This window comes from Bombus pascuorum, chromosome 1, assembly GCF_905332965.1.
Source record: "Bombus pascuorum chromosome 1, iyBomPasc1.1, whole genome shotgun sequence".
Classification (NCBI taxonomy): domain Eukaryota; kingdom Metazoa; phylum Arthropoda; class Insecta; order Hymenoptera; family Apidae; genus Bombus; species Bombus pascuorum.
In genome coordinates, this window is record NC_083488.1 from 29,533,761 (window position 1) to 29,558,661 (window position 24,901).

At 37.4% G+C, this 24,901-nt stretch overlaps 1 protein-coding gene and 1 long non-coding RNA gene across 4 annotated transcripts in view; both read right to left on the reverse strand.

Annotated features, from left to right (window-relative positions):
- The window catches only part of LOC132915527 (eye-specific diacylglycerol kinase), a 96,949-nt gene that overhangs the window by 52,708 nt on the left and 19,340 nt on the right, over nt 1-24,901 (reverse strand). For 2 of the 3 annotated variants that reach the window (XR_009659893.1, XM_060975406.1), the window contains exon 1: nt 7,261-11,118. The exons of the other annotated variant lie outside the window; for it this stretch is intronic. Coding sequence is in view for 1 of the 2 variants with exons in the window: in XM_060975406.1 (XP_060831389.1) it covers nt 7,261-8,336 (1,076 nt within the window). In the remaining variant the exon portion in view is untranslated. Of the gene's footprint in view, nt 1-7,260; nt 11,119-24,901 lie in introns of those variants that run through there. 3 annotated transcript variants of the gene reach the window in all.
- LOC132916021 (uncharacterized) lies at nt 21,063-24,897 on the reverse strand. Its single transcript, XR_009660002.1, has 2 exons — nt 21,830-24,897; nt 21,063-21,796 (listed from the first exon to the last, which is right to left on the reverse strand). It is a non-coding gene; the product is annotated as an uncharacterized LOC132916021 (long non-coding RNA).

Below are 24,901 nucleotides of genomic sequence, written 5' to 3' on the forward strand. Positions count from 1 at the left end.
AAAATTTCCAATAGAAGCGAAAAAAATTTTTTCTGTTAATTCCACTACGTATAGGTACCATTTATCACTCGAACGTTATTGACTTTCAACGTTCATCGCTTTTATGGATTCACAAAAGATATATACTCGTGATCGTGATCGTGAAAAAATGTTGTGAGTGAGTTAAATTTATTTATTCGTATATTATGCATTCATCGTATACTTAATGATATACTCATCTATGCTTAAGCTGTAATATTGCTATATAACTATAGTACGATATAGTTACAATGTAATACTCGTCAAAATTGAAGTAAACTACTCTATCAGTGACTTTGAACGACTGATATTTCTTTAAAGTACAAATTTCAACATTCGTGAGAATGCATGTTGGAATAACGAAGGTTTTTTTAATGTAATGTACATCGCAATATACGTTAAATTAAGTATATATACACTAGTATAGTGTACCATACGTTGACTAAGCCGTGTATTGTAAAAACACATGGTCGTTCAAAGCCGATTTTTGCGAGCAATTATAGCAATAATTATGTAACTCGCTATATACACATGAAATTTCTATGAAAATCCTTTCCTAAAAAAGAGTCGTCTTCTTTTTATTTTCCTGACACTCCAGTCATTTACTGCTCGTTCAAACTTAGTAACAAGAATTCCACTTAACAGCAGCAAAATTTCCAGGAAAGATGAGAAATAAAATTCAGATCAACGACGATTTCATCGCCGTAGCGAGCAACCACTGTTTCGAGGAACGCTTCTACGTATCATTAAGAACAAACAGCAACTATCGAAGAACTTTTGCACGCGTAGAGATGAATCCGGAGCATTAATTAAACGCCAAAATATCCTTTACGATTCTCTCTGCCTCTCTAATTACAAGGGCAAACGTTTTTCCCTGGTAGAATGGCACTTTTGCTCGCGGAGGAGACGAGCGGAACGCAAGTATCGCATTCTCCTGCTAATTCCTGGCGTTCGTAATTCGATTGCGAATGTTCGTTATCCAAGAAGCGGGCCAGAAATAGCTCGATCGAGGGCGTGAAACTGCCACTGCATTTTCCGCTGTCTCTCTCTCTCTCGCTCTCTCTCTCTCTCTCTCTCTCTCTCTCTCTCTCTCTCTCTCTCTCTCTCTCTCTCAGCCAGCGAAAAATCTCGTTTCAATCACAGCCTCCTCTCTTCCCATTTCTTCACGATCGATCGTTACTTGTCGCATAAATGAAAAAAATAAAAAAAATGTCTTCGGACCAGTTGCCTGGTCAAAATACGGGATAGGGGAACAAATTACGAATCTTCGAGCTAATATCTATTCTTGGTCGCAGTCGAAATTTCATGATGGAATACTTTTGTGAACCGTAGGAGAAGAAAGGATTTGAATCGCACCCTTGAAAAGCTGTTTCCTACTGCTACAAAAGAAGAGAGACAAACTTTTCATCCGTACGTATTGCAAGAAATTATTACATTCCCCAAGAAAAGGTGCTATTATCGTACATCTACCTATAAAAATTCGCTAAAAAGTATTAAGACTGCTATTGTGTTCAGTCTAAAATTGAGAAGGAAGAAGAAGACTGGTAAATTATGTTGCAATAGTTTCATTTATAATTTAATACTCTATACGATAAATAGGGTATACATTGCTAATATATTATTTTCAGACAATCAGGAAAGAATTCATGCAATTTAAAATTCAATGTCAGCATTAAATATTTTCTCAAAGATATCGTGAAACTTCTGAGCGGGTTCGTATATCTAAGGTTTGAGCGAAAAATCACGAATTGTTTGTTTCGACTGATTCGACTAGTACTTTATATGATAAACAAAGTATACATTGCTAATATATTAACAATTTACAAAAGAAATTCAGACAATTTAAAATTCAAAGTCAACATTAAATTTTTTATCAAAAGATATCGTGAAACTTCTGAGCGGGTTCGTATATCTAAGGTTTGAGCGAAAAATCACGAATTGTTTGTTTCGACTGATTCGACTAGTACTTTATACGATAAACAAAGTATACATTGCTAATATATTAATAATTTACAGAAGAAATTCAATTTAAAATTCAAAGTCAGCATCAAATGCTTTCTCAAAGGATACTATAAAACTTCTGGGCGGGTTCGTACATCGAAGATTTGAACGAAAAATCACGAATTGTTTGTTTCGACTGATTCGACTAGTACTTTATACGATAAACAAAGTATACATTGCTAATATATTAATAATTTACAGAAGAAATTCAATTTAAAATTCAAAGTCAGCATCAAATGCTTTCTCAAAGGATACTATAAAACTTCTGGGCGGGTTCGTACATCGAAGATTTGAACGAAAAATCACGAATTGTTTGTTTCGATTGATTCGACTAGTACTTTATACGATAAACAAAGTATACATTGCTAATATATTAAGAAATTACAGAAAAAATGCATGCAATTTAAAATTCAAAGTCAGCATCAAATGTTTTCTCAAAGAGATACCATAAAACTTCTGAGCGTGTTCGTATATCTAAGGTTTGAGCGAAAAATCACGAATTGTTTGTTTCGACTGATTCGACTAGTACTTTATACGATAAACAAAGTATACATTGCTAATATATTAATAATTTACAGAAGAAATTCAATTTAAAATTCAAAGTCAGCATCAAATGTTTTCTCAAAGGATACTATAAAACTTCTGGGCGGGTTCGTACATCGAAGATTTGAACGAAAAATCACGAATTGTTTGTTTCGACTGGCTTGATAGTTCTGGCGTCAAACACTCGTTTCTAAACGCGAGTTAAGTTTTGCAAGTTAACGAGTTTCTAATGGGCCAATAAGAAATCGACGGGTCTCGGTGTAATCAAATCACAGGCAATCGTATCGTAATCAGTCTCTGCCCCTAGATCGTGTTTCCAAAGATACAGATTAAGTTTTGCCAAGACTTCTCTTCTTCCACGAAACTTTACCGTTTCGTCAATTTTGATTCAAACGAGGCGGTGTGTAGTTTCGAAAGTCGAAGAACCCAACCTCACTGAAAAAGTCCTCTGACGTACTTTGATCTAGTTTGGTTCTTTAACTTATCGAGTACCAACGTCGGGTTAACATTTTCTTTGCAAGTTTTTTAATCAACACGTATTATTAAATTCTTTTTTTTTTTTTAATATCGTAATTATGAAAAGGAATTAGGCTATTTAATATCTTTTTACGTCAACGTTTTTTCTCTTACTTCGATACGTACTACAATTTTATGAAATTTGAGAAAATTCAAGTCACGACGTTATGATAAACATTATTCTTTGTTAAATCATGAAAATTTTCATTGCATATTTGACAACTATAAATTATGTACGATGAGTCTCGCGATTATAAAATTTTCGATTCTTGTACGTTGTCTTACGTATTTTTATATGTTGCTGTGATAAGGAACGATCTATCCTTTTCTTCTCCAAAAATAGATTATATTCACAAAAGAAAGATGGTAAAAAGTAATTCATCTCTGTTGCGTAATTTATTATAGAAACCAATAATATAACCAAATATTTTACTATACAAAAAATGAATTGAATAAAATAAAATAAACGCAATAAAATAAAGTTATAGCAGTGACTGTTATAAATTTGACTGTTCAATTTTGCACGTTTCTAATCAAATTCTATCATATCTCATACTTTACGAATAAAAAATTTTAGCGTGGTTCGATACATTAGTTTTAAGACCCACTGTATTATCCCCTATACAATACAATGTTTTGTATAACGTTGATAAAAGCCAATGTAATATTAATAACAACTTCCTTAAGTAAACCAATATTTTTTACAAGATATTATTTTTTACTACACTATTGTAATTAATTATATTTCAAAATAAAAATTATAGTCGTAACGTTCTTATTTCTCAAAAAAATTTACGGGAAAGCTCTTTTTATCCGAGAAGTGGAAGCTGTGCCAAACTCAAGAGAGGTAGTCTACTTTTTACAGAATTTTATACTTATGTTAGAAGCACGACTTCAGAAAAGAAGGAAGATATCGATGAGTATATTTTCTTTTCTTTTTTCTTCTTCACATCTTTCGGTACCGTTTTGTATACGCAAGCTTTATGCATTATTTCACTACCGTTTAGTCCCTCAATGGGTGTCGTTATCGTCATTGATAAATTCGAACAGCGGAGAAACGCTTTCGATGAGCTTGTGGAGCAAACAATTTACGGACCGAAACGAATAAATATTTAGAGATCGAAATGATTTATGTTGTTTAACGGAGTTTAAACGTTCTCTTAACTCCTTTACCTCCGCCGATCTAACTTTGGACTGGTGAGAATTGATTGTTGCGATTTCTGGTTTCATTTTTTAGTTTGATCCTCCTTTCCGTTTCTTCCATCGCGATACGGTGAAAAATTGTTCGAGTTCTGCTGAATAAGATTGAGAGAAAGAGAATTACGATCGAATAAAAACTTTCTGTCCAAGAAGACAATGAAGAAAATGCACAGTAACTGGCCTTTCTACCCTTTGAAAATTGTCATTAAAAGAAATTATGAGTCGATTCGCGTGCATTTTTCTTTTTTATGCTCCCTGCATAAATATTTTTATTTTATTTGTATTTCAGTTTCCTATATATCTTCCTCTTTTTTTTTTTTTTTTGGTGTATTATACGTTAAAAACAATTTTAGTTTTAACGTCTTTTTTATCGAGATATGTTAACTCTTCGTAGGCAGCCCGAGCCACTTACCCACACAAGCGAAATTTCAATCATAAATTTCTTGCAAGCGAATTTTTATCTTTTATCTGGCTTTAATATCTCGCAGATATTTATTTTGCATTAATGTATTACCATACGAACGAGTTCTTTGATAAATGACAAATATTTGCAAGTGGCGTTAAAGTCCATCATCTCCTCCGAGAAAACGAAATTCCTTCGAATCAACAGGAATCATAAACAAAACTTACGCATTTCATAATGCTATTATCGTCTTTCAAAGCAAACAACAGTTTACGAATAAGTAGACAATAGCGGATTGTTGCATCGAGAAGATTTCAAGAATCAAGAATCTGTTCACGTAATCTAACAAAGAGAAACTTGTTCTTAGAGAAACGTACCCTTATTAGAACTGCTGTTATTACGTCGAAATAACAAGGTCTGACAGTGATTTTTCGCGACACTGCAAATAGGTCGTCTATTTACGTATTTAAATCGTCCGTAATGAAGGGGTTAGGCGATTTATAGTTGGAAGTAAATACACCAAGGCAACGATGTTCGATAAGAATAAAGCAATAATAATTAGCCAGCTTCTTTATTTTCTTCTCGCACAGAATTCGTTTAAATTGTTAGAATCTTCGAATGTTCATCGCTCGATAAATTTGATAATCGCTTTGTCACTTCGTTTAATTAAATTACCTGCTAATTTCTACGAAAATGAACATCCGATATGTAAAAACGATTTATCCTGCTGAATAAAGAATAGAAAGAGACAAAGAAGTTACGTGTATTATTAAGTAATGCTAAAAATTGAATTTTTCTGTCGTGTCTGATTTCTAATCTGATTTCCCACAGAACTTGTACGGTAATCTTGTAAAAAATCTCGTTATCCGACATCGTTTGGCTTCCACAAAAGACGAATTTCGAGCCAAGAAGCTCGACGTTCTAGCAAGTCGCAGCGGCGACCACAACGAACCATATGGTTCAATTAAACACGTTGGAGTCCTAATCAACTTCTCTCTCTTGAATCGTTGACGTCTTAATCTTCCCGAAATAGAAAAGCCTGATCGAAGCTCGAAGCAACAAAAGACGTGGACATCGGGCCGTAAACGTACAGGCGGTAAAATTAAATTGCCTTCGATTAAACTGCTCGCGTAAACTGCACGAGAGAAAAGGCGGAATCGAGGAATTTTATACCGCAATTCTTTCTTTCTTCCCTCTTGTTTTTCGTCTTACGTAAATAAAAATAGCAGTTTCCAATGTTGTTCTGTAATAGGTATTAATTTTGACATGATTGCTAGGTTTAATACAATTTAACGAGAATATATAGAGTAGAACTTTAAACAGTTTAAATCCTCTGTCAGGTGTAGTGGATTGAAATTGCCTTTAAAAGTTCTGCACCATGTTCTTGCAATGTGTTTCTCTTTTTCCTAAGCTCTTCTCTATAAATAACGTAATGGTAGAGTATGTCCAGGAATGAAAGCTGATAGTTTATGTCATAAGTAATATATAGGTGTTTCCTGAGAATCGAGTTTAAAATAATGGCCTTGCCGTGGTAAAAGTTCCATAAAAGTAGAAAGATAACTAACGATTGTATAAAATAAAGCAAGATATTACGTTACGTAATAAGTTCGTTTGCCTTTCGTTTTATTTTTAAAAATATTATAAAATTGTTATTCGCGTTGGTTATTCTAGCCAAACATATGATATGTAACATAAATAAATAATGTTTTTGATTGTATCGTTTGATGATAAAGCTCGGGTTTACAATATTTGAGATTATTGGAATATTTACCGTACGGTTAATATTGGAACACATCGTTGCAATGTTTCCCAATCTGTGAAATTTGGTGCAATCGTTCGACGAATAATCATTAGATAATTCAAAGAATTTATAATATAAATACACAAACTTTTCGATAAAAGAGCAAATACTTTGAGGTAATGATCAATTACTTAAACCCATCATTTACAAAGAATAATAGAGCTAAATAATACATACATCGTTGATCAAACAGATGTTACATAACGATCTCTAACGTTCATTTAAAGAACTGCGAACTCATTACACGACTAAATACATCACCGATCAATTACAGGGAACAGTTGTTTATCTAAACGATAGTAATATCGAGGATGTAAAAGCAATAGCATGTCTGTTATAATAAATTCGTGTTTAGTATGCACCGTCAGTTAACAATATCGTTACGATATGCTAACAATAAAAGATACTTCTATTCAGAACGTGTTACAATTAATCACACATTGAGGCAAACGTGCAGATTGGTACGTTTCGTCGAAAGCATTTCTCATTTTCATTTCAAGTTCTGAAAGCTACAAAAACGAAATAATCATTGCGCGCGTTAAATGTTAGCGTTTCGATTCTTGCAACACCCGATGTAATCACCGTGTACTGACAGCGTAACAACGAGAACAGTTTGACAAACACATACAGCTAACAGAAGAGAGGCCGAATAAGAAAGAAAAGTGAAGCGTGAGGACGACAATGATAAAACTAAAAATACAGAGATACGGAAACATCGATGATACGGTATTCAAGTATACGGAACAAGGGACTTGTTACATTCACCAGACGTACCCACCCTCTTGGAGGTCGAGCCTCGGTGTCAGGCAGCAGAGCCGTGTACCTCGTCTGCGCCTCGGTAGGCAGAACGATATCGACGCTCTTCGATCGTATATTTTGCTGAGGAACGGTCAACGTATCGGCATCCTCGCCATGTCCATTCTTGTTATTGAAGCAGGAGTCCACGGATGCGGCGCGATCCCTTTTCAACTCCGGAACGGTCAAAAAGATATCTCTGACGACGAACTTGCACTTGTTCGAGCCAAGATCGTGGGTCGATTCTTCCTCATCCTCGGTCGAGCTAACCACCGTCGGAAGCTCCAGAGGGTACGACGTTAGGGCTTCTTGTCGAGCAAGTTTCGGAGAGGAGATCGACCTCCTACGTTCCCTGCCCGGAAATAGACCGCCTCTGAGCTCGCTGATATCGGACATTTCATCTTGCACCACCTTAGGGACGACCTCAGGGACGGCGGTAGGAGTTGGCACCGTTTCGGACACCACATCGGCAACATCTGGCTCTTTCTCGGTAAACGTTGTCAACGTGACTCTAATTTCTGGACTAGCTTCGCCCTTATCCACTAATTCAGAGTCTTCGTCCTCCGAAGTGTCGTCTGCATCTGCGTCGTCATCGAGATCTTCTCTCGACGATGGATCATCCTCGTCTCTACTAAGATAAAGATTCTTATACTCTTCCACGCAGATACAGTGGTAACATCCAGAGATTTGAATCGTCGGTGTCTCCGGACGTCGAACGCTGCCAAGAGATTGTTGACTGGAGGAAGATCCATAGCTCCGTTCAGCCACGTCGAAACTCTTGGACCTTTGGCCGCTGTGCAGTTGCGGTACCCTGAGCGTCACGGATCGTCTTCCACGCGACGAATCTTGGGACCTCGCCGGTGAACACGAGGACGACGAGGAGGACGTGGTCCTGGTCGATCTGCCGTCCCTCGCATCGTCCTGTCGTTTAGCTTCCAATTGGATCTCGTCGAAGGAGGCCGACCTGACTTGCTTCGGTACTTCGAGACTCGACTGCGACTTCATTTCCGCTCCCGTCGGGGTGCGCGACCTCTTGAAGGTCGAACGCAGCCTCTGCATTCTCACTTGGCAGCTATCTGCTGAAACTCGACTCGTTCACGGAGAACGACAGCTCGAATCTCGACGACCAACACGAGGAACCTCGTCCTTTGGCCAGTTCTTCCTCCTCTTCTTCCTCCTCCGTCCCGGCGGCCGCGCTCGAACCCCGATCCTCTCGCTTCTGAACGATCGTCGTCTCGCTGGGAAGCTCGATGATCACCTCGTTACACCTCGGCGACGAGGAAGCTGCCTGGAGCTGCCCGCGACCGCACCCTTCCGCCACCTTCGACTTTGCTGCCGGTCTGCAGCCCATCATAAGTTACGTCGACGTCCGTGTTTAGCTCTTATGCCTCTGAGATCCTTCTTTACAGTTTTACGAATCTTGTGTGTACTTCTCTGAAGCTGACCGAAAGGCTGTCTTCTTCGCGTTGAATGTCTCGTATACACTAGTTTCAATGCTTTACTGTGTCATTTCAAGATGAAGAAAGTTTCAAACTATTTCATCCTTCATCCATGCAAGATTGAAAGATGTAAGATCGACATGGTTGATTGTCTTGTGCTTACCAAATATCTCGAGTATCACGATCACTACGTATATACACAATTGTTTTAAGAGAAACGATTGTCTACCCAGTTTTTCGTTATCGTCATTTTTTCATCGTACACTGATTCAGTTTCCAAAACAATTTTTCATAACAATCACTGAGCTGATCGTAGCAACGCTATCTTCTGAAAATGATTCTTCAAAACGTTTGATCGTCTCTGGTAAATTATTTTTCACTTCACTGTTCGCAGTGAATCTTCCCATCTTATTCGAGGAAAGAGAAGATGTCGATTACGTATGATTTATGTCGTGTTCGATACGAATTGTTTATAACAACTGACAATTTAAAGTCACTGTAACCTTGATTCGGCGAATAAATGCTCGATTAATTAACGTCCATGGTCTTGAAGAACTGGATATAGACGCGAGGTCTTTCACACGACCCCCTTCGACGATGGATCTATTCGCTAAAATTACATTTCGGTGGAGAACGCGTCCGATGCCACGTGGAAACGACAATCGTCGATCCGGCGGCGCAGCATTTGCAATTTAAACTCCTTTCCTCGTCCGACGGGATTTCCTCATCACCGCTTCCAGCGATCATACCGTCTCAAATTAAACGCACCATCTCCGATGTGCAGCAAAATTAACTTTATTCAAGGTTGTTCCTCTTAGTCGTTCATCTTGCTGCTATCTCATCCCCATTCAAGTCGCTTAAACACGTGCAAACAACAACGTCACCTTACTTTGTGAACGTAATTAACCAAATTTGCATAGTTTTCAACAATTTCTTAAGGTTCTTAATTTTCTTCAAACGTTAGAGGGACAGGTCAAATGTCTGTATACGTTTACCGTATTAAAAATACTTTTGAAGTAATATCCACGACAACGTGGTCAGAATCAAGTTACCTCCACAACTCCATTCATCCCAGTCACTCGTAGATCCTACCGTCTTAACTTATACCTCTCGACGCCAACAAAGTATCAATAACAGTATCGTCGTTGAACGTTTAACATCGTGACGACTACTATTCTCGACACACCTTGTAAATCTTTCAACGATGGACGTTTATTCTCCGCTAATCCAATATACCTGTCTTTGTGTATATTTTTCTCTTCCGTGTAACGCCTTGAATCATCGAACGGTTAATCGTAGAGACACAGCCCCGAATCGAAGAGCGATATTACACCGATAATCAATCTTTAGCGATGTTTGACCCTTGGTAAATGAACGTTGGACGTCTCGTTACCATCGATCATCCACAAACGCTCCATTTGCCAAAACATCATTGAAACTTCATCGCGTATTAAATACGAATTAGCGTCTCAACATCACGACATTTATTTCGATTAAACGCTTGAAACATCAACGTCCACGCTGGAATTACTTTTTAATTGTTCCGTTACGCCAACGTTACACTCGGTTATTACGTTTATCCTCGATTACTTCGGTTAAACGTCGAATCTTCGATCTTCTCTAGAGAGGTTTGACAGAGGAAGTGGACGAGTGATTCTCGGGTTGATGGACCGGCGACGAGCAGCACATTGGTCATCGACGCGTGAACCATAGTTGAAGGTCACGCGTCACCGTCCGGCAAGAACCGTCGACGACCTCGGCGAACCCTGATACACGTGAGGTCGTCAAACAGCTTCGCCGATCGAGCTTTTGCCTCACTTTCTCTCCGGTTGACCCTCTCCCACGCTTGTCGAGACTCTCTCCTCTCGAGTGACTAGCAGCATCGATCGGTAGGCTGGCTTTCCAGCCCTGTAACTTAATTTATCGCCGACGTTGTGGTGATATCGTGGATTGAAATCCCATATAACGGTATTGGGCCGCGTATATGAATTACTCCGGACTATGTCGATCCGAAGGACGCTAAGATATTGCCCTAAATTATCTCGGTTTCGTCAGGTTCCTCGATTTACCGGTTCGCCAACCTCCAGCCACCCTTACGATTCTCTTATATTTAATGCTCGCGTCGCTCGCTTCTCAATATCAAACGAGTATCGTCTCGGAAAACAATGTTTCTATTATCTTTACTTTCCAGCTGAGAAAGTACAATACACACTATAAAGATCCGAACGATCGAGCAGATAAAACCTTGCGAGATCTTGATTCAACGATCGAGAAGATCACCTTGTTGCGACTTGTCAAACGATAGACCTCGTGATCTACCTTTATTCAAGTATCTCCTGGCAGAAACAAGCTCGAAACCCAAAACTGGCTCCATGTATCTCGATAGTCCTGTCTTTTCCAAACTTTTTCTCTCTCCCTCTCTCTCTCTCTCTCTCTCTATCTCTCTCGCCCTCTCTCTATAACTACGCGAACATTGCCGATGTAACAATTCTTTGAATCGGGTGGAACACGATGTTGAATCAGCGCGGGCCGAGAGAAGAAGCGTGCACGCGGTCACGCTACGTACTCGCGATTGCAACGTGTTCTCTCTGGAAAAAAAGATCAAATCGATCCACGATCAGTTTGAATTCGTTCGTTCGTTCGATCGGTAACGCGATCGGTTTTCGATAAAGGGGCGAGAAAAAGTGATAATGCGTTCGCGGCGAGAAAAAGGAACGAAAGGACCGAGTTACGCGCAACGTGTCGCGAGACAGGATAGACTGATCAGACTAGTGACCAGGGCTCGGCAGTGGCGGATGCTACGAGAGGTAAAGTGGGGGTTAACACTGGGCTCTCGTCTCCGTCCAACCCTTGTGTTACCCTCTTGCTCGCACCCTCCTAGCCATCGTCGGTCAGACATGCGCCCTCCGATAGATTCCGTCTGTGCTCGTGTACACGAACACGCGAATGAGAAACACCGATGGCACGAACGACGAATTGGAGATTGCGCTACGTGGCTGACTATCGGGGAAATGTGTGACGTAGGAAGGGCAGACACGTGTGAAGCCTCCTCTCTTCTCTCTTCTCTGCTTTTACAGATATTTCCACGCTGTGCTCGTCGTCCGCGTCTTTCTAGGCTCTTTCCTCCCGTTTCTCTCTCGTTTTCTTCTTTTTCGTCGCGATACAACATGCTTGTGGACGCTGAATTTTTGATCCGCTCGTTCCGCTCCCGGAACCAAGTACTCGGTCACAACAGGTTTTTAATCATCTTCCGCGAGCTTCTGCGGTAATCTGACGGGATTTGTATCACGGAAGGGTTGAGTAATTTAATGGAAAAGTCAAAGGTCTTTGTCTTAATTTTGCTTTTATCGGACTATACGAACCACGTGGCTTTGTGTTCTTGAGTCGGATCGCAGGTTTAACAGGTTTAACGATCGACAACATTCGACATTAAAAATTAGGAAGTCAAAGAGAAAAAATAAAAACGCACGGTACGTTAATGTCATGAAGTTTATTTTTACTGAAAGTTAACATGTATCTGATGAGAAAGTCGGCTTTTCACTGCTTACGCGTGTTCGCTAACGTTTCGCCAACTTACCAGCTGTTCTTAGAATGTTTGTGTATTCGAGCTTAACAGGCTCTTTCCATTTTCAATGCTGTTATATTAAAATGCTCCCTTTTAATTGTAAAGCAACGTTATAATTTTAAAAATCAACAAAAATGTACTTATCGTGTCTCTCCCGTGATTTTCATTGTTCGTCAGCGATGAAATACGTGTACAAGATTTTTTAATAAGCATATTCCGAGACACGCTTTAACATTCGATAAAGGTACGTAACATTAGAACTATTTCTTACGCAATTACAATTTTATCATTTCTTCGTGATAAATTCTTAACTATTTAGATACATAACAGTTCGTTTTATTTTTTATTTTTAAAGCAAACATAATCTCCAAAGCTTACTTTACAACAAGTACCACACACTTATATCGATATATTTTGTATCTTATGTCCTATGACATCCTACTATGTCGTACGACTTGATGGACAACGTGCTTCTTCTTTGAATTCCGATTATAAATGTATTAAACAACCATCTTCAATTTCTTATAACGTAGAATTCTTCGATCAAATGGAACATCTTGATTCCATAAATATAAAGTCCCCAGACTCAAGAAGGTTTCTTAATTTCTCCGATTCAAAATTCTGCCATTCGATATCTTGAAAGCTGTTTCTTCGATTTACGATTCATCGATCAAAATTTCTTCATCCTACAAATCTATCATTCTTCGATCGATCACACACAAGATTATAGCGTCATTCGCCGTACAAATGATCAGCAGAAAAGGGCAAACCGATACAAAAATAAGACTTTTCGAGACACGTGGTCGATTTATCAACCGTAACCTTTGACAGTTAAAAATTTAGGGCCGAAACCAACTGTGGGTAGCGCATTCGCGCATCGCAAATTATTAACCAACGCTATTAAGCAACTTACGAAGGAACATTATCGAATTCATAATGAAATTGCATAAATTCTTTTTTAATCGAAAAGATACGCTGCAACTGAATAAAAATATAATAATGGTAAAAGCTAAAAATTTCTAACACGGTGGATCTGTGTCGATTTGTGGAATCTGATTGGTATCCTAACTCAACGTCGAGTAACATTTTAAACGGTTTTCTAACAATCTTTATCGAGATTCCACAAATTCCTGATTTAATTAACTCATTAAGGATCAACCAATGCTTCATCGTAATGTCACAATTATTAGGTTGTTCGAAGAGTGTCTTTCTTTCGCAAACGTACTTTCACAGCAGTGCACCTTCATACAAACGTGAAACCAAGTCTGTGAAATATCGCGATGTTTATCTCAACAGAACAAAATGGATCGTACGTAATTCGACGAAATAATATACACGAAAAACATTGCGCGTCTATTATTTTCTCATAAAACGAAAGAAACTTTTCAGACAACCTAATACATCGACTCCTTCGTATCCTCTTTCATAGCCATAGCTGTTGGAAAATACTACTCGATAATATAATCTGCCTGAAAAACATCGCAAATGAAACGTTGCGTTAACGCAACGTTGGTCCGTGATGGGTTAAAAGCACAGTTCTTCTCCGATAAAATTATACGTTTACAGCGACCGTGTAATATGACGGATATTGTGTCGAAGTAGAAGTGGAATGTATGGATCGGACAAAAGATACAGATAGAGCGCTCTTTTGGAACATTGGAAAAAAGTAAACGCGGACAAGGGTCGTTGTGTCAAGAAATTTATACAACTCCATCACCGATTAAACAATGTTTCTTACGAGCATCACGAATAAGCATTAGGACAGAAGGAATAATCGGAATAAGAAGCGAAACATTTATTGAATGGAGTTTTCCACGTTACGCCCCACTTAACGATAATACACGATAAACGAGTTGAGAGTGGCAAAGCTGAGTCATGCTGAAACGATTGAAAATTGTTGTGACGAATTCATCCTTTCTTTCTGTCGTTCGTGAGGAAAACAAAACGATTTACATGGACGATTTCAAAAATATCATAGCTGCCATTGTAATTTCACGTTCGTCACACTGTTATCATTATTTGCCAGGAAATTGAGTCCTCTTCGAGTGAAAACATTTTCAAATCATCTTTTAGTATGGAAAATATTAATTTTGCCGAGTGGAATTTTTATTTCACCACTGATCGAGAAAAATAAGTACGAGGCACTTTTCATCGTTGGTCGAAGCGAAGCGCGGTCAAATAATAACCAATGTCGGTTACTATTTGCTGCAGCATTTATGCCAGGTATTAGTCTCACCTTTTATTCGCTTGCATTATTCAAAGCGGAACATTGTAGCCACACGTCTATGCGGAATAATCGATACGACCGACTATCGCAGAGAAATGATTTTTTATTGACTCGGACAAACGAGCCGACCTCGCTTCAAAATGAGCAACGCGTATTATTTTTCTGTCGATAAAAATTTTTAAGTGGAAACAAAAGCTGAGGAAATTCCCATTTCACGGTATTACCCTACAGCAGGGTGTTTCTCTCCGCGAGAAATTAGTTTCTTCGGATGCTATTTATAGACAATCGATCGAAACAACGAGTTTCAAATTCGTAGTTTGATTCGCGGATGACATTTTCATGAAAAAAATATGAAAGAGCGCGCGTGAAGCTTTACGTCGCTATCGGTAAGAATCGATCTGACACGACACAGAATCTTTTGATTCTAAATGTAGTGGATAATGCGATCATCGATTCTAATTAAAAATTAATTTTCCTACCCTTCTTCTGTCTGCATCTTACGTAATCGTCGACGATTACGACAGTCTCAACTCGATATCAGCCTCTTAATTTCCTACTATCTGCTTTTAATATCTGATTGCTCGGAGGGAAATTTTTTGGGATTCTATTCGTACTTACAACGTTGAAAAGGATTCTTGAATTCTGTTCGTGATACCTCCGATGACCTTTTACCATTCTTATTCTTTCGAATATATTATTTTCTTTAACTAAATTCAAAATTTTGTATCGAAATAAATTTATGTTTAGCATTTATATGTAAATAAATTTACATCTATTTATTTATATACAGTACTAAATACCTTCGTTGATATTTTTCGTACATTGGAATATTCGATAACATTTCGACAGCAAAGAAATATGCTTATAAAACAGCCAATAATTTAAAAAAATGTAATATTGCTCGATTAATTTGATAATTTTCTGCGAGCTACGAAATACAATCATCGATGCGTTAATACTCTCTGTTCTCCAATATTTTAATGTTTGACCGGTCAATCATAGCAACGCTGAAATAATAACGACGATAATCGGAAAAAATGTAAATCAAGATTATAAAGTCAAGTATAAAGAAAAATTTCTCGTTTAAATTTGTTTTTCTGCTCGTAGATATCCGTTATAGTCAATAAAACATGTATATTTGTGCGTTACTCGGCAAACTTCCTTCTTCGAAAAATGGCTTTCGACGATTTGTGAAGCAAAAACTAATTTAACGCTCGATATATTATACCTCGCGATGTTCGACCTGATTCCATTTTTTCTCTCTCTTGTTTTTCAAAAAGTATCATTGTTACCGAAAAAAGCGACAAATTTAGTTCCCATACGAATCTATTTTAATCCTAGCTTCGTCACTGTCGTTTTAGTCTCGTGAATGTCACGCGATACAAAGGGAAAGCACGAAAAACATACAAATTACATTAAAAAAATTAATGTACAATTAAAAGAGTTAAAGAAAACATTTAAGAATTTCCAATTTCTCGATTTCAAACGTACGTTATCGGTCAAAAGCCGTCGTCGGAGTTTGATAAATCTTCGGAATAAAAATAGCGACAATTCCAAAGTTACAGACTATGTTTTTATTTCGACAACACCGTTGTATGATATTTCAGACCTTTTGACAAAAAGGATGAAAAATGCGAAAAGTAAAATATACAAAACCGTCTTAAAAATACAAGATGACTTCAACCTTTTGCAGAGGAGATAGTTTTATTCGCAGCAATAAATTCTTCGCTTAACGTAACCTTTCATTTGGAATATTTTCTTCGTTGTAACATACTGACGACCAACTCGAGCCTCACCTTGTATAAGCGCGCTTGATCAATCATTAATACTTCTAATAAACATATTTATAAGAAACATGTTTACAAGAGGAAGAATGCGTAGTTTGATTACTTTATTGCACTTGTATAACGCAAACTGTATAACGCGATCGACCATCCACTTCAGCACAGTCGCAATAAAACATTTTGGACTAAAGCGTTCAGTTTCAGAAAGAAAAATATACAAGTATCTTCCTATTCGTAAATTCATATATATAATAGCCTTCCTTCTTCTTTATTGCAGAAAATAATAAAAATAGCCATTTCCATGGTCGTCGCAACAATGATACTTATAAAATATAAACACTTAATTTCTTAAGCCTGGTCCTATTTTCTGTACCATACATATAATTCTGTGTTTCGTCTAGCACGACATTTATTAAACATTCAAAGACTGTATTACATACGGACAGTGGTTGGATAACTTGGAACGTTACATTTCCACAAATAAAAAAGGGTGCAACGTGTACTTTAGTCGCCAGCCTGTCGTGATCGGTAATTTGAAAACGTTCCTCGGAACTCTCAATTATATTTTCCTTCTCCTTTTTCTCCTACTTTTTAATATCGCCAACGGAATGAGTCAACAATAGCCGCGTCATACTTTGAGCAATCCACAAATCACGTGGCACGCAAGCTTTCCCAAGAAGTCAGGGATTTAAATTTGCAAAAATGTCGAGGCTGGTTAGGCGTAAGTTATGCGCATACGTAATACGCCGAACGTTACACCTGCACGATTCTTTATTTCCACACACTAGTTTTACCTATTTTACATGCCACCCCGTTTAATCCTCACGCACCATCGTATATTACGCACGAAGAGGCGGACTAGGCGCGTTCGCGATCCGCCACTCCCGTAAATACACTGCCGCATAACAAGCCAGGAAAAGAAGTTGCGGAACTTGGTTCGAAATATTTGTGTATCGAACAATCGGCTTGCATCGTGTATGTCAATATCAAAATATAAATTTTCCATTGAAATAAAATACGGCGCGCGATAAATCGAATTACGAAGAAAAATTTGAAAATATTTCCACGGTAAAATAATTAGAAATTGCGATGAAACGCGCGATAACGATTACGAATATGGTACGTGGTGATATTTGCAAACTCGGTAAAGCGCATAGCGAGTCTCGGACAAAATCGGTAACCGCAAGAACGATTCAATTACCCTCAATGGCAAAGCGCAAACTCAAATTTACGAAGCAACTTTGTAAGCTTCCCGAGTCGTTTAAGTCGCGGAATTTAATTAATTGCTGCGCACTATCGTGAAACACGAAACGTGCATAACGCATAGACGCAATTTTCTCTGTGTGGAAATTCGAATCGTCCTTTGAACTGTCTGTTACACCACATCCTAGATACCAATCCTTAGAACGATGTAGACTCTACGGCAAAGCTTTCTCGATTGTTAATCTCGAGTTATGAGAATTAAGATAACTTCCGTAACTGATTCAGGACTTTACGAGCTTAGAGGTTTTTATTGAACAGGTACGAGAGGAGTCCTACGGTTTCGTAGTGATCAGAGGCAAATTTTAAGATTCCTGGTTATACAGCTTGTCTCGCAATTGATTGCGATATCTTTTACGGCGCGTATATCACGAACGTCGATATTCTATTAACTCGAAACGGTTCGCCATGTTTATGAATGATTCTATATAATCGGTATTGTATGATACTTTAATAATTCGTACTATGCAGGTTGACGTCCTGGACCCGTATCGTTCGAAGGTTGTGGTATCGTCAAACCGGTAATTTTGCCAAGTTTTATGCTGGTAGCGAATTTTATTTTCAAGCTATTTCTGTGTTTGAAATTGGCGTCCTCAGTTTCGCACGGGTTCTGGTTAGTCGGAGGCGATTTAAGCCGTTCGAAGATGAATTCTTTAATTTCTGACGTCCCTTGGATAGCTACGTAGTTGGAATTTTCGATGTCCGGCAATGAGTGGAATTGTTTTCTATTATCGGCAAATTATGAAATCAAAATTCTAAACATAGAAAATACAGTAATAGAGAAAATACTCTGATACTATGAATTTGATGCAAATAGTTGCATTTTCCATTTGACGATCTGACAGTCTAATTTCTCAGCGTTTGATCGTTATCTCGAATTCTAGATCAATTTCTGTCTGTAGTAATAAACAGGAACGCGAATTGCCTGACGCTACAGATACAGCTAACACAAAGAATGTACTACAATTATCATAATTACGTCTCACTCGATTAACGTTTACGAATGAGCATGTCCTCGCTCGCTATAATTCACGGGATCGACTATTTAAATGTGACGACCTGTATTATGTCTATCCTATTAGTTAATCCCGATTTGTCATTGTATTCGGTAACTGTACAGTAAAAGCGCATTCGAACGCGAATATGCTTGCTCCATTCTCCGGCAAATCTCTTGATATAATTTAATGAGAAACTGACAATCGTTTAGGTATTTTCATCGCAAACCTACCATCGCCCTGAATAATTGGGACAATAAATTCAAGTTACCCTGTGATATAGAACGGCTGACCTTAACCATACGCTATTGATCATTCTCACAGTTGCAATTAAGTTCGATAAATGGTAACAAGCGTTTAATTCAAAACGACAAAAGTTTCGAATAAACTTGCCAATTAAAAATTTGTTCGGATATCACTGAACAGTAGATGATAACAGTAGCAGTAATGATATGTGTGTACGATAATACATAATAAATAATATCTATAAAACACCGAAGATCATTAAAGTAGAATATTACTTCCATGTGAATGTACAAGATGAATTCTCAAACATAAAAGATATCTCTGGATTGTATTTGACATACTGAAGCAGTTGGTTGCATTTCAATTTTATCAAGAGATACATATCGAACACGTAGGTATAGAAAACTTTAATGAAATCCCTTGCAATGGAAAATGTCTGGGATATTGGTGAACAGAGAATAATAACGATATGCAGATACGTAATAAGGAATAATAAATAATTTTCGAAATACCGAAGATCACGAAAATAGAATATTATTTTTATGTAACAAGATGAAAATAATGTGCATGCCAAGACCGTGACAATTTGAATTTAGTCGCGTATTGCGACTCTTCGAAGTATTAAGTTATAATTTTATTTTCACAATTTGAAAAATATAATGAATTTTTATGATAAACATCACTGAACAAACTTACACCGCTGTGTGCCTCAACTTTATACATATGTATGCACATAATATAAAAGATGAGTTCTCGATTGTAGATAATATTTCTCCATTGTGTTTTATAACATATTTCATGGTAATAGCAGTTCGTAAAATATAATAAAATATGATTTCAATAAAAATGATTTCTACTGTTACTAAAGATCACGTTCCACGCATTTACTTTTTTCTTCTCAATTTTCTAACGTTCGTTGCCACGACCATTACGACAAATGAGAGACGAAGCAGACAATAAACCGTGTTAAATTATATCGTGTAATATTTATGAGATTTAAAGAGATGTTTGATTCTAAGCGTTCGAATATGATGTTGCATTAATTCGATAAAATAAATCAAAGTTAATATACATTATTATTATTACTATAACATATTTGCGCGTAGAATTGGTAAGCAATAATTTCTATTCAAACAGAAACGAGTCAATGATAAATTAAAGTATTACGATTCGATTGAAAATGTTCAGTAGCCGTTGCATCGAGATTACAACGTTAAGTATATCGATTTACGGAATTTACGGTAATTTTCGCCTCTTTGTCGAATATTTGATTGGATCGACAGACACAGAACTGACTTCGGTCAGACAAGAATCCTTTGTTTCTATTTGATTCCCGTAGCATCCGTGTAAATCCGGATGAGAGCAAATTGAAGAGCAATTCTAATCTTCCATCCTCTGGAAACGTCGAACAAAAAAAAGAAGAGAGAATTCTGAGACGAATATAGTTTTCAATTATCCTCAACAGTTCTGTAAACGAAGTTTCAAACTCGGACAATTGCTAACTGTGTTTTTTTGAACTCAAAGGGAGAAAAATCGAGTCAGGAAGTTAACGAAATTCAATGAAAACAATCTTGCTCGATGTTGAAACTATGATCGACGATACTTAACGCGTTACATAGAGAAAAAGAAATGTCGTTTCAAAATTCATTTCATTCCATCATGTATAAGCAGTGAAATATCGAACGTATCTATTCTTTGTAGTTTAAGTTTCTAGTTGAGATAATATTAAAATACTTGAAAAGTTTTAATAATTGCTTAACCATTTTCAGCGTTTTTTTTTTTCGTAAGTGTTCCAGTACTTATAGATGTGAACGTACGTAACAAAATATAGATACTTTTAAGAGAAAGCATTGATAAATGCGTGTAATATCGCAAGCACATATTCGTTACATTTTTTATTCAGTTTTAAAAGGCACGTTAAACTTATGTAACACAATAGAAGTCTAGAAGTGAGAAAACTCTCGGGCTAACGCATTAGGCTCATCGATGCATTCGCCATATTTAGAAAGAGAAAGAAGTTGCATTATAAAGCTTTCCTTAAAGAATGGCCTTGTTACCACCGTCAGAATCATCTGACTATTATTAGAACCTTTGCATTGGAAATTGTTTCGGCATTGAATCATTACGTTCTCTCGTATCTTATTCTGTTCTCGGCCGTCATTTATCGTAAGAGTCTAATAGTAACATTAGAACTTTGACGATTTACGTATACGTTTGCACCGAGGAGATTCAAATGAAAAATATGTTAAAATGTAGAAAAAATACAGTGCAAAGGAAAAGCACAGTTTTACTTTCATATACGTAACAGAAATAGCTCAAAACTCGAAAAATGTATCGGCTATCGTAAATCTATAAAATTGCTATGGAAAGTTATAAATTGTAGTCAATTTGATCACTGGCAATTCTAGTAAGCTACCGTACGTTTGAAAATAAAATACGAAGTATCTCTAAATACGATGTTTCCATACAGGAAATCTCGTAATAAACAAATATTAATTAGTTTAGCGCATCTGTCGGGAAAGGTTCACTCTCGCCGAATGAAATAAGGAGATAAATTTTGAAACTTCTCGCTGCTGAAATTAATTCAGAATATTACGTTGACAGTGTGCAAAATGAAATTTAAGTTCCCTACCAATGCATCCTCGAATCATTTGTATATTTAGTACATTTCCGAAGAACGTCCGTACGTCATTCGCGCATAAATTCCAGCAAGAAATGCTCGTCAGATCGTGCACTTCTTAACCTTTGTAATTTTTGGTAACTAAGATTATACCAAAGAATGTCGTAATTTTAACATCTTATCGCGCGACTGCTGAATATTTATCGCTACGTCTTCGTACGATTACTAAAAATTAATTAATATGAAATTAAAACGTCCTGTCCGACGATGCGAGGCAATTGATTAAAAGAAACAATTGCGTAGAAGAAACCCGAAGAAGCTTCCAGTTTCAATTTCAAATTCTCAGTAATTCCAAATAAAAAAAAGTTGTAGAATTCTTGCTCCTATCTTAATTACAAAACTTTGTAATTTTGTACTTGAAAATTTTAGTAAAATAACCGATCACGAATCCAGCAAAATACGTAACATCGTTCAGATTAATTCGCATCGTTCCTTTCAAAACCCATCCCGAAGTTATTAGACAATTAATCAGCAGATAACTGGCATTGATACCTTTGCGGTTCGAGATATATCGCGAGTTACGAGGCCCACACCCTTTACTTCAATGGCTCAATAACCAGTATTATAGCCATACGTCGCGTCGCGTCGCGTCGGTTCGTCCACGCTTCTCTTTAGTAACACGCGGCATTAGCTAAGTACACGTCAATTTGTCAATGCACTCTCACCTTGGTGGTCGACAGTATTAGGCAAGTACCGATACGTCCACGATATCCTCAATGGCTCTCGGCGTCAGCCATAGTGGCTTCCACTGGAAAGCTTACCTGTGGCTCGTACATGTATCCTTCCGCTCTCGGTGTTAACTGTTTCGTTTCACCGGTTCGTTCGATCCTATGCGAAAATCTAACTATAAATCTGTGACCGCAGTACTGTCATTGGCCAACGCCTTGGCCCGCGCGATCGCAGTCTACTAAAACTAAATATACACAAGTCAAACGATTCGCTTCGTATAAATAACTTAGAACGAATAAGTAACAATAACGAAGAAATCTGAATAAACTGATATTCGTATTAGATAGTAATAACGATACCGATAATTGTGAAATCGTGTTTCATCGTCCCCTGAAATCGCATTATTTTCCACAAGATTTTCATCTAATTCATCTTAATTCTGATAACAATGAAAATGTGTGTTTATGTGCGAGTCAAACAATTCGTTCAGCTCACACGGTAAACAGTTCAGAACGAGTAAATATCAACAGACAAATATTTCTTATAATAATAATTAATAAACCTCGATAATAATTTGAACGTATGTCGTCATTCCATTAACACATTCGCTACTACTAAAATACCCGCTACTACCCAAGCTTGAAATTGCATTCGTTTTCCATCGGCCTCTGTTTCAGATAACGATCTTTGTCTCGATAAATTATCCGCTCCTTTGTTATCCACTCTAAATCGTTTTATCGAAACGCGCCAAAAACTACACTACAACCATTGTGCCATTCGTTAAATGCATAGCCTTCAGACGTATTAAATAATAGACACGCGCCGAAGAATTCATTCTATACAGGGTGTCCCACCTAACTTTTTATCACTTGCAATATCTCGCTTGTTTTTCATAATATTAGAAAACAATCAGAGTTCAATGTTTTCGACGGCGACATTATTTGACGTCGTTAGTTTTTCCGTAGGGGAACACGTACATGACGTACGAAGATCATCGTATTTGTTTAAATGGAATCGTATGAAAGAAAAGTGTTAATCTATTTATGTCGAGACACTATTAGCTTAGCTGATATTTTAACTTTAATTTGTCCAATTTTGTAGAAGACACGAATCGATATTCTCACGTTTACATTGTCTTTGTCTTTCATACGTTGAATTGGATAAATACTTTATTTGTGGAGAATGTCCAGCTGAATCGAATAACGTATTAAAAAATATATGATCCCGTTTAAAAATACATCGATGACTTTCGTACGTCCTTTATGCGTTCCCCTACGAGAAAAACTAATCGTGACAAATTAAGTTCCCCTCGAAACCATTTAGCTCGCTACCGAAACATTTTTCAACACACATATTATCAGAAACAATCGAGACAGATTACAAGTGATAAAATCAAACGGGACACCCCGTATATGTACCTAATTAGTCCATAATGCTTTTACCTCTGTTACATTTTCATTAGTCCCTGGCAATTAGCCTGCATTCGCTTAGCTTCGCGTATCACGATCGAAAATCTTTCGATGGCACGGCGATCGATAATTTCACCCCCTGCTTGCGACTGCGATTTTTCATTTCCCCTCGTTAATAAAACAACAGTCACGATATTTATCTGAATGTTTGAACCGTTGCGTCGCGAGCGACTGGGAAATTGTGGCAGCGTGAAACACCGAAACGTTTCCGCCGTGCGTATACCAATTCCCTTCGTCTCTTTCGCAATTACGTCTAATCGAATATCTAATCGACTCTATTTGCTATTTGCGTGACGAAATAGAATTGTCACGGTCTGAAAGGAAGCGTGTGCGCATGTGGGCGTGTGTGCGTGGCAGGGTATTTGTAAAGGAAGGATTTGAATTTTTTCAACGCCAGGTGAATGAATTTTTATGTTTGCAGCTTTGGACGAGAGTCGTGATTAATCTCGAACGGAACGAATAACTCTTTCACGTGTAAAATTGTAAAATTGTACTTTCATAAGTTGTTAATTAACTAGATGAGAGCATTTGTCTTCGGTGAAACTGATATCAAATTTTACCTTCTTTATAAAATTATCTACGCTCTGAAGTTTCTTCTTTTTCATTGGACATCCTATATAACTAACTATACGTAGCTGCTTCGCACAACCGTAAAGATACATACATACTGAAATTTCATTTTTCTTCTGAATATCCTATATACATATCCGTATGCATATCCAGCTATTTCGCGCAATTCTAAAAATTCATACTAAATTCATACTTTGTCCGTTTATCTGAACACCCTCTGTAACTACGCGTGTATAACTGTTTCGCGGAATTTTAACGCTTTCCTTAAAATGTCGCCTTTTCTCTCTAAACACCCTATACAGCCACATGTACGTACCTATCGCACAGAGAAATTTATATAATATAATATTTATGTAATTGTGTGTGTCCAAATATGATATAAAAATTTCACGTATAGCGACAAAAATTCCCACCGGAGGATCCTTTTTCCCAACTTCCCCAACTCCCTCCTACGTAGATACCAGTAAATAGTCGCTTCATAGCATTCTAAACATTTACATTTTAAACGTTAATAAGGTTTCGTCGCACAGCACGTAACTACTTCAAATAATTGTAAACTTTCCACCAAAGTTCCGTCTTCTCTCCGAATATCCTAAACGCAGAGACCCGCGCAGGTCTCTATTTCATAGCATTCACCATTCGCACCCCCATTCACATCCGCGCGAGTCTCATCAGAGGAAAATCGTCGCGATAGAATCGCCGGTCCTCCCCGGTTTGCCA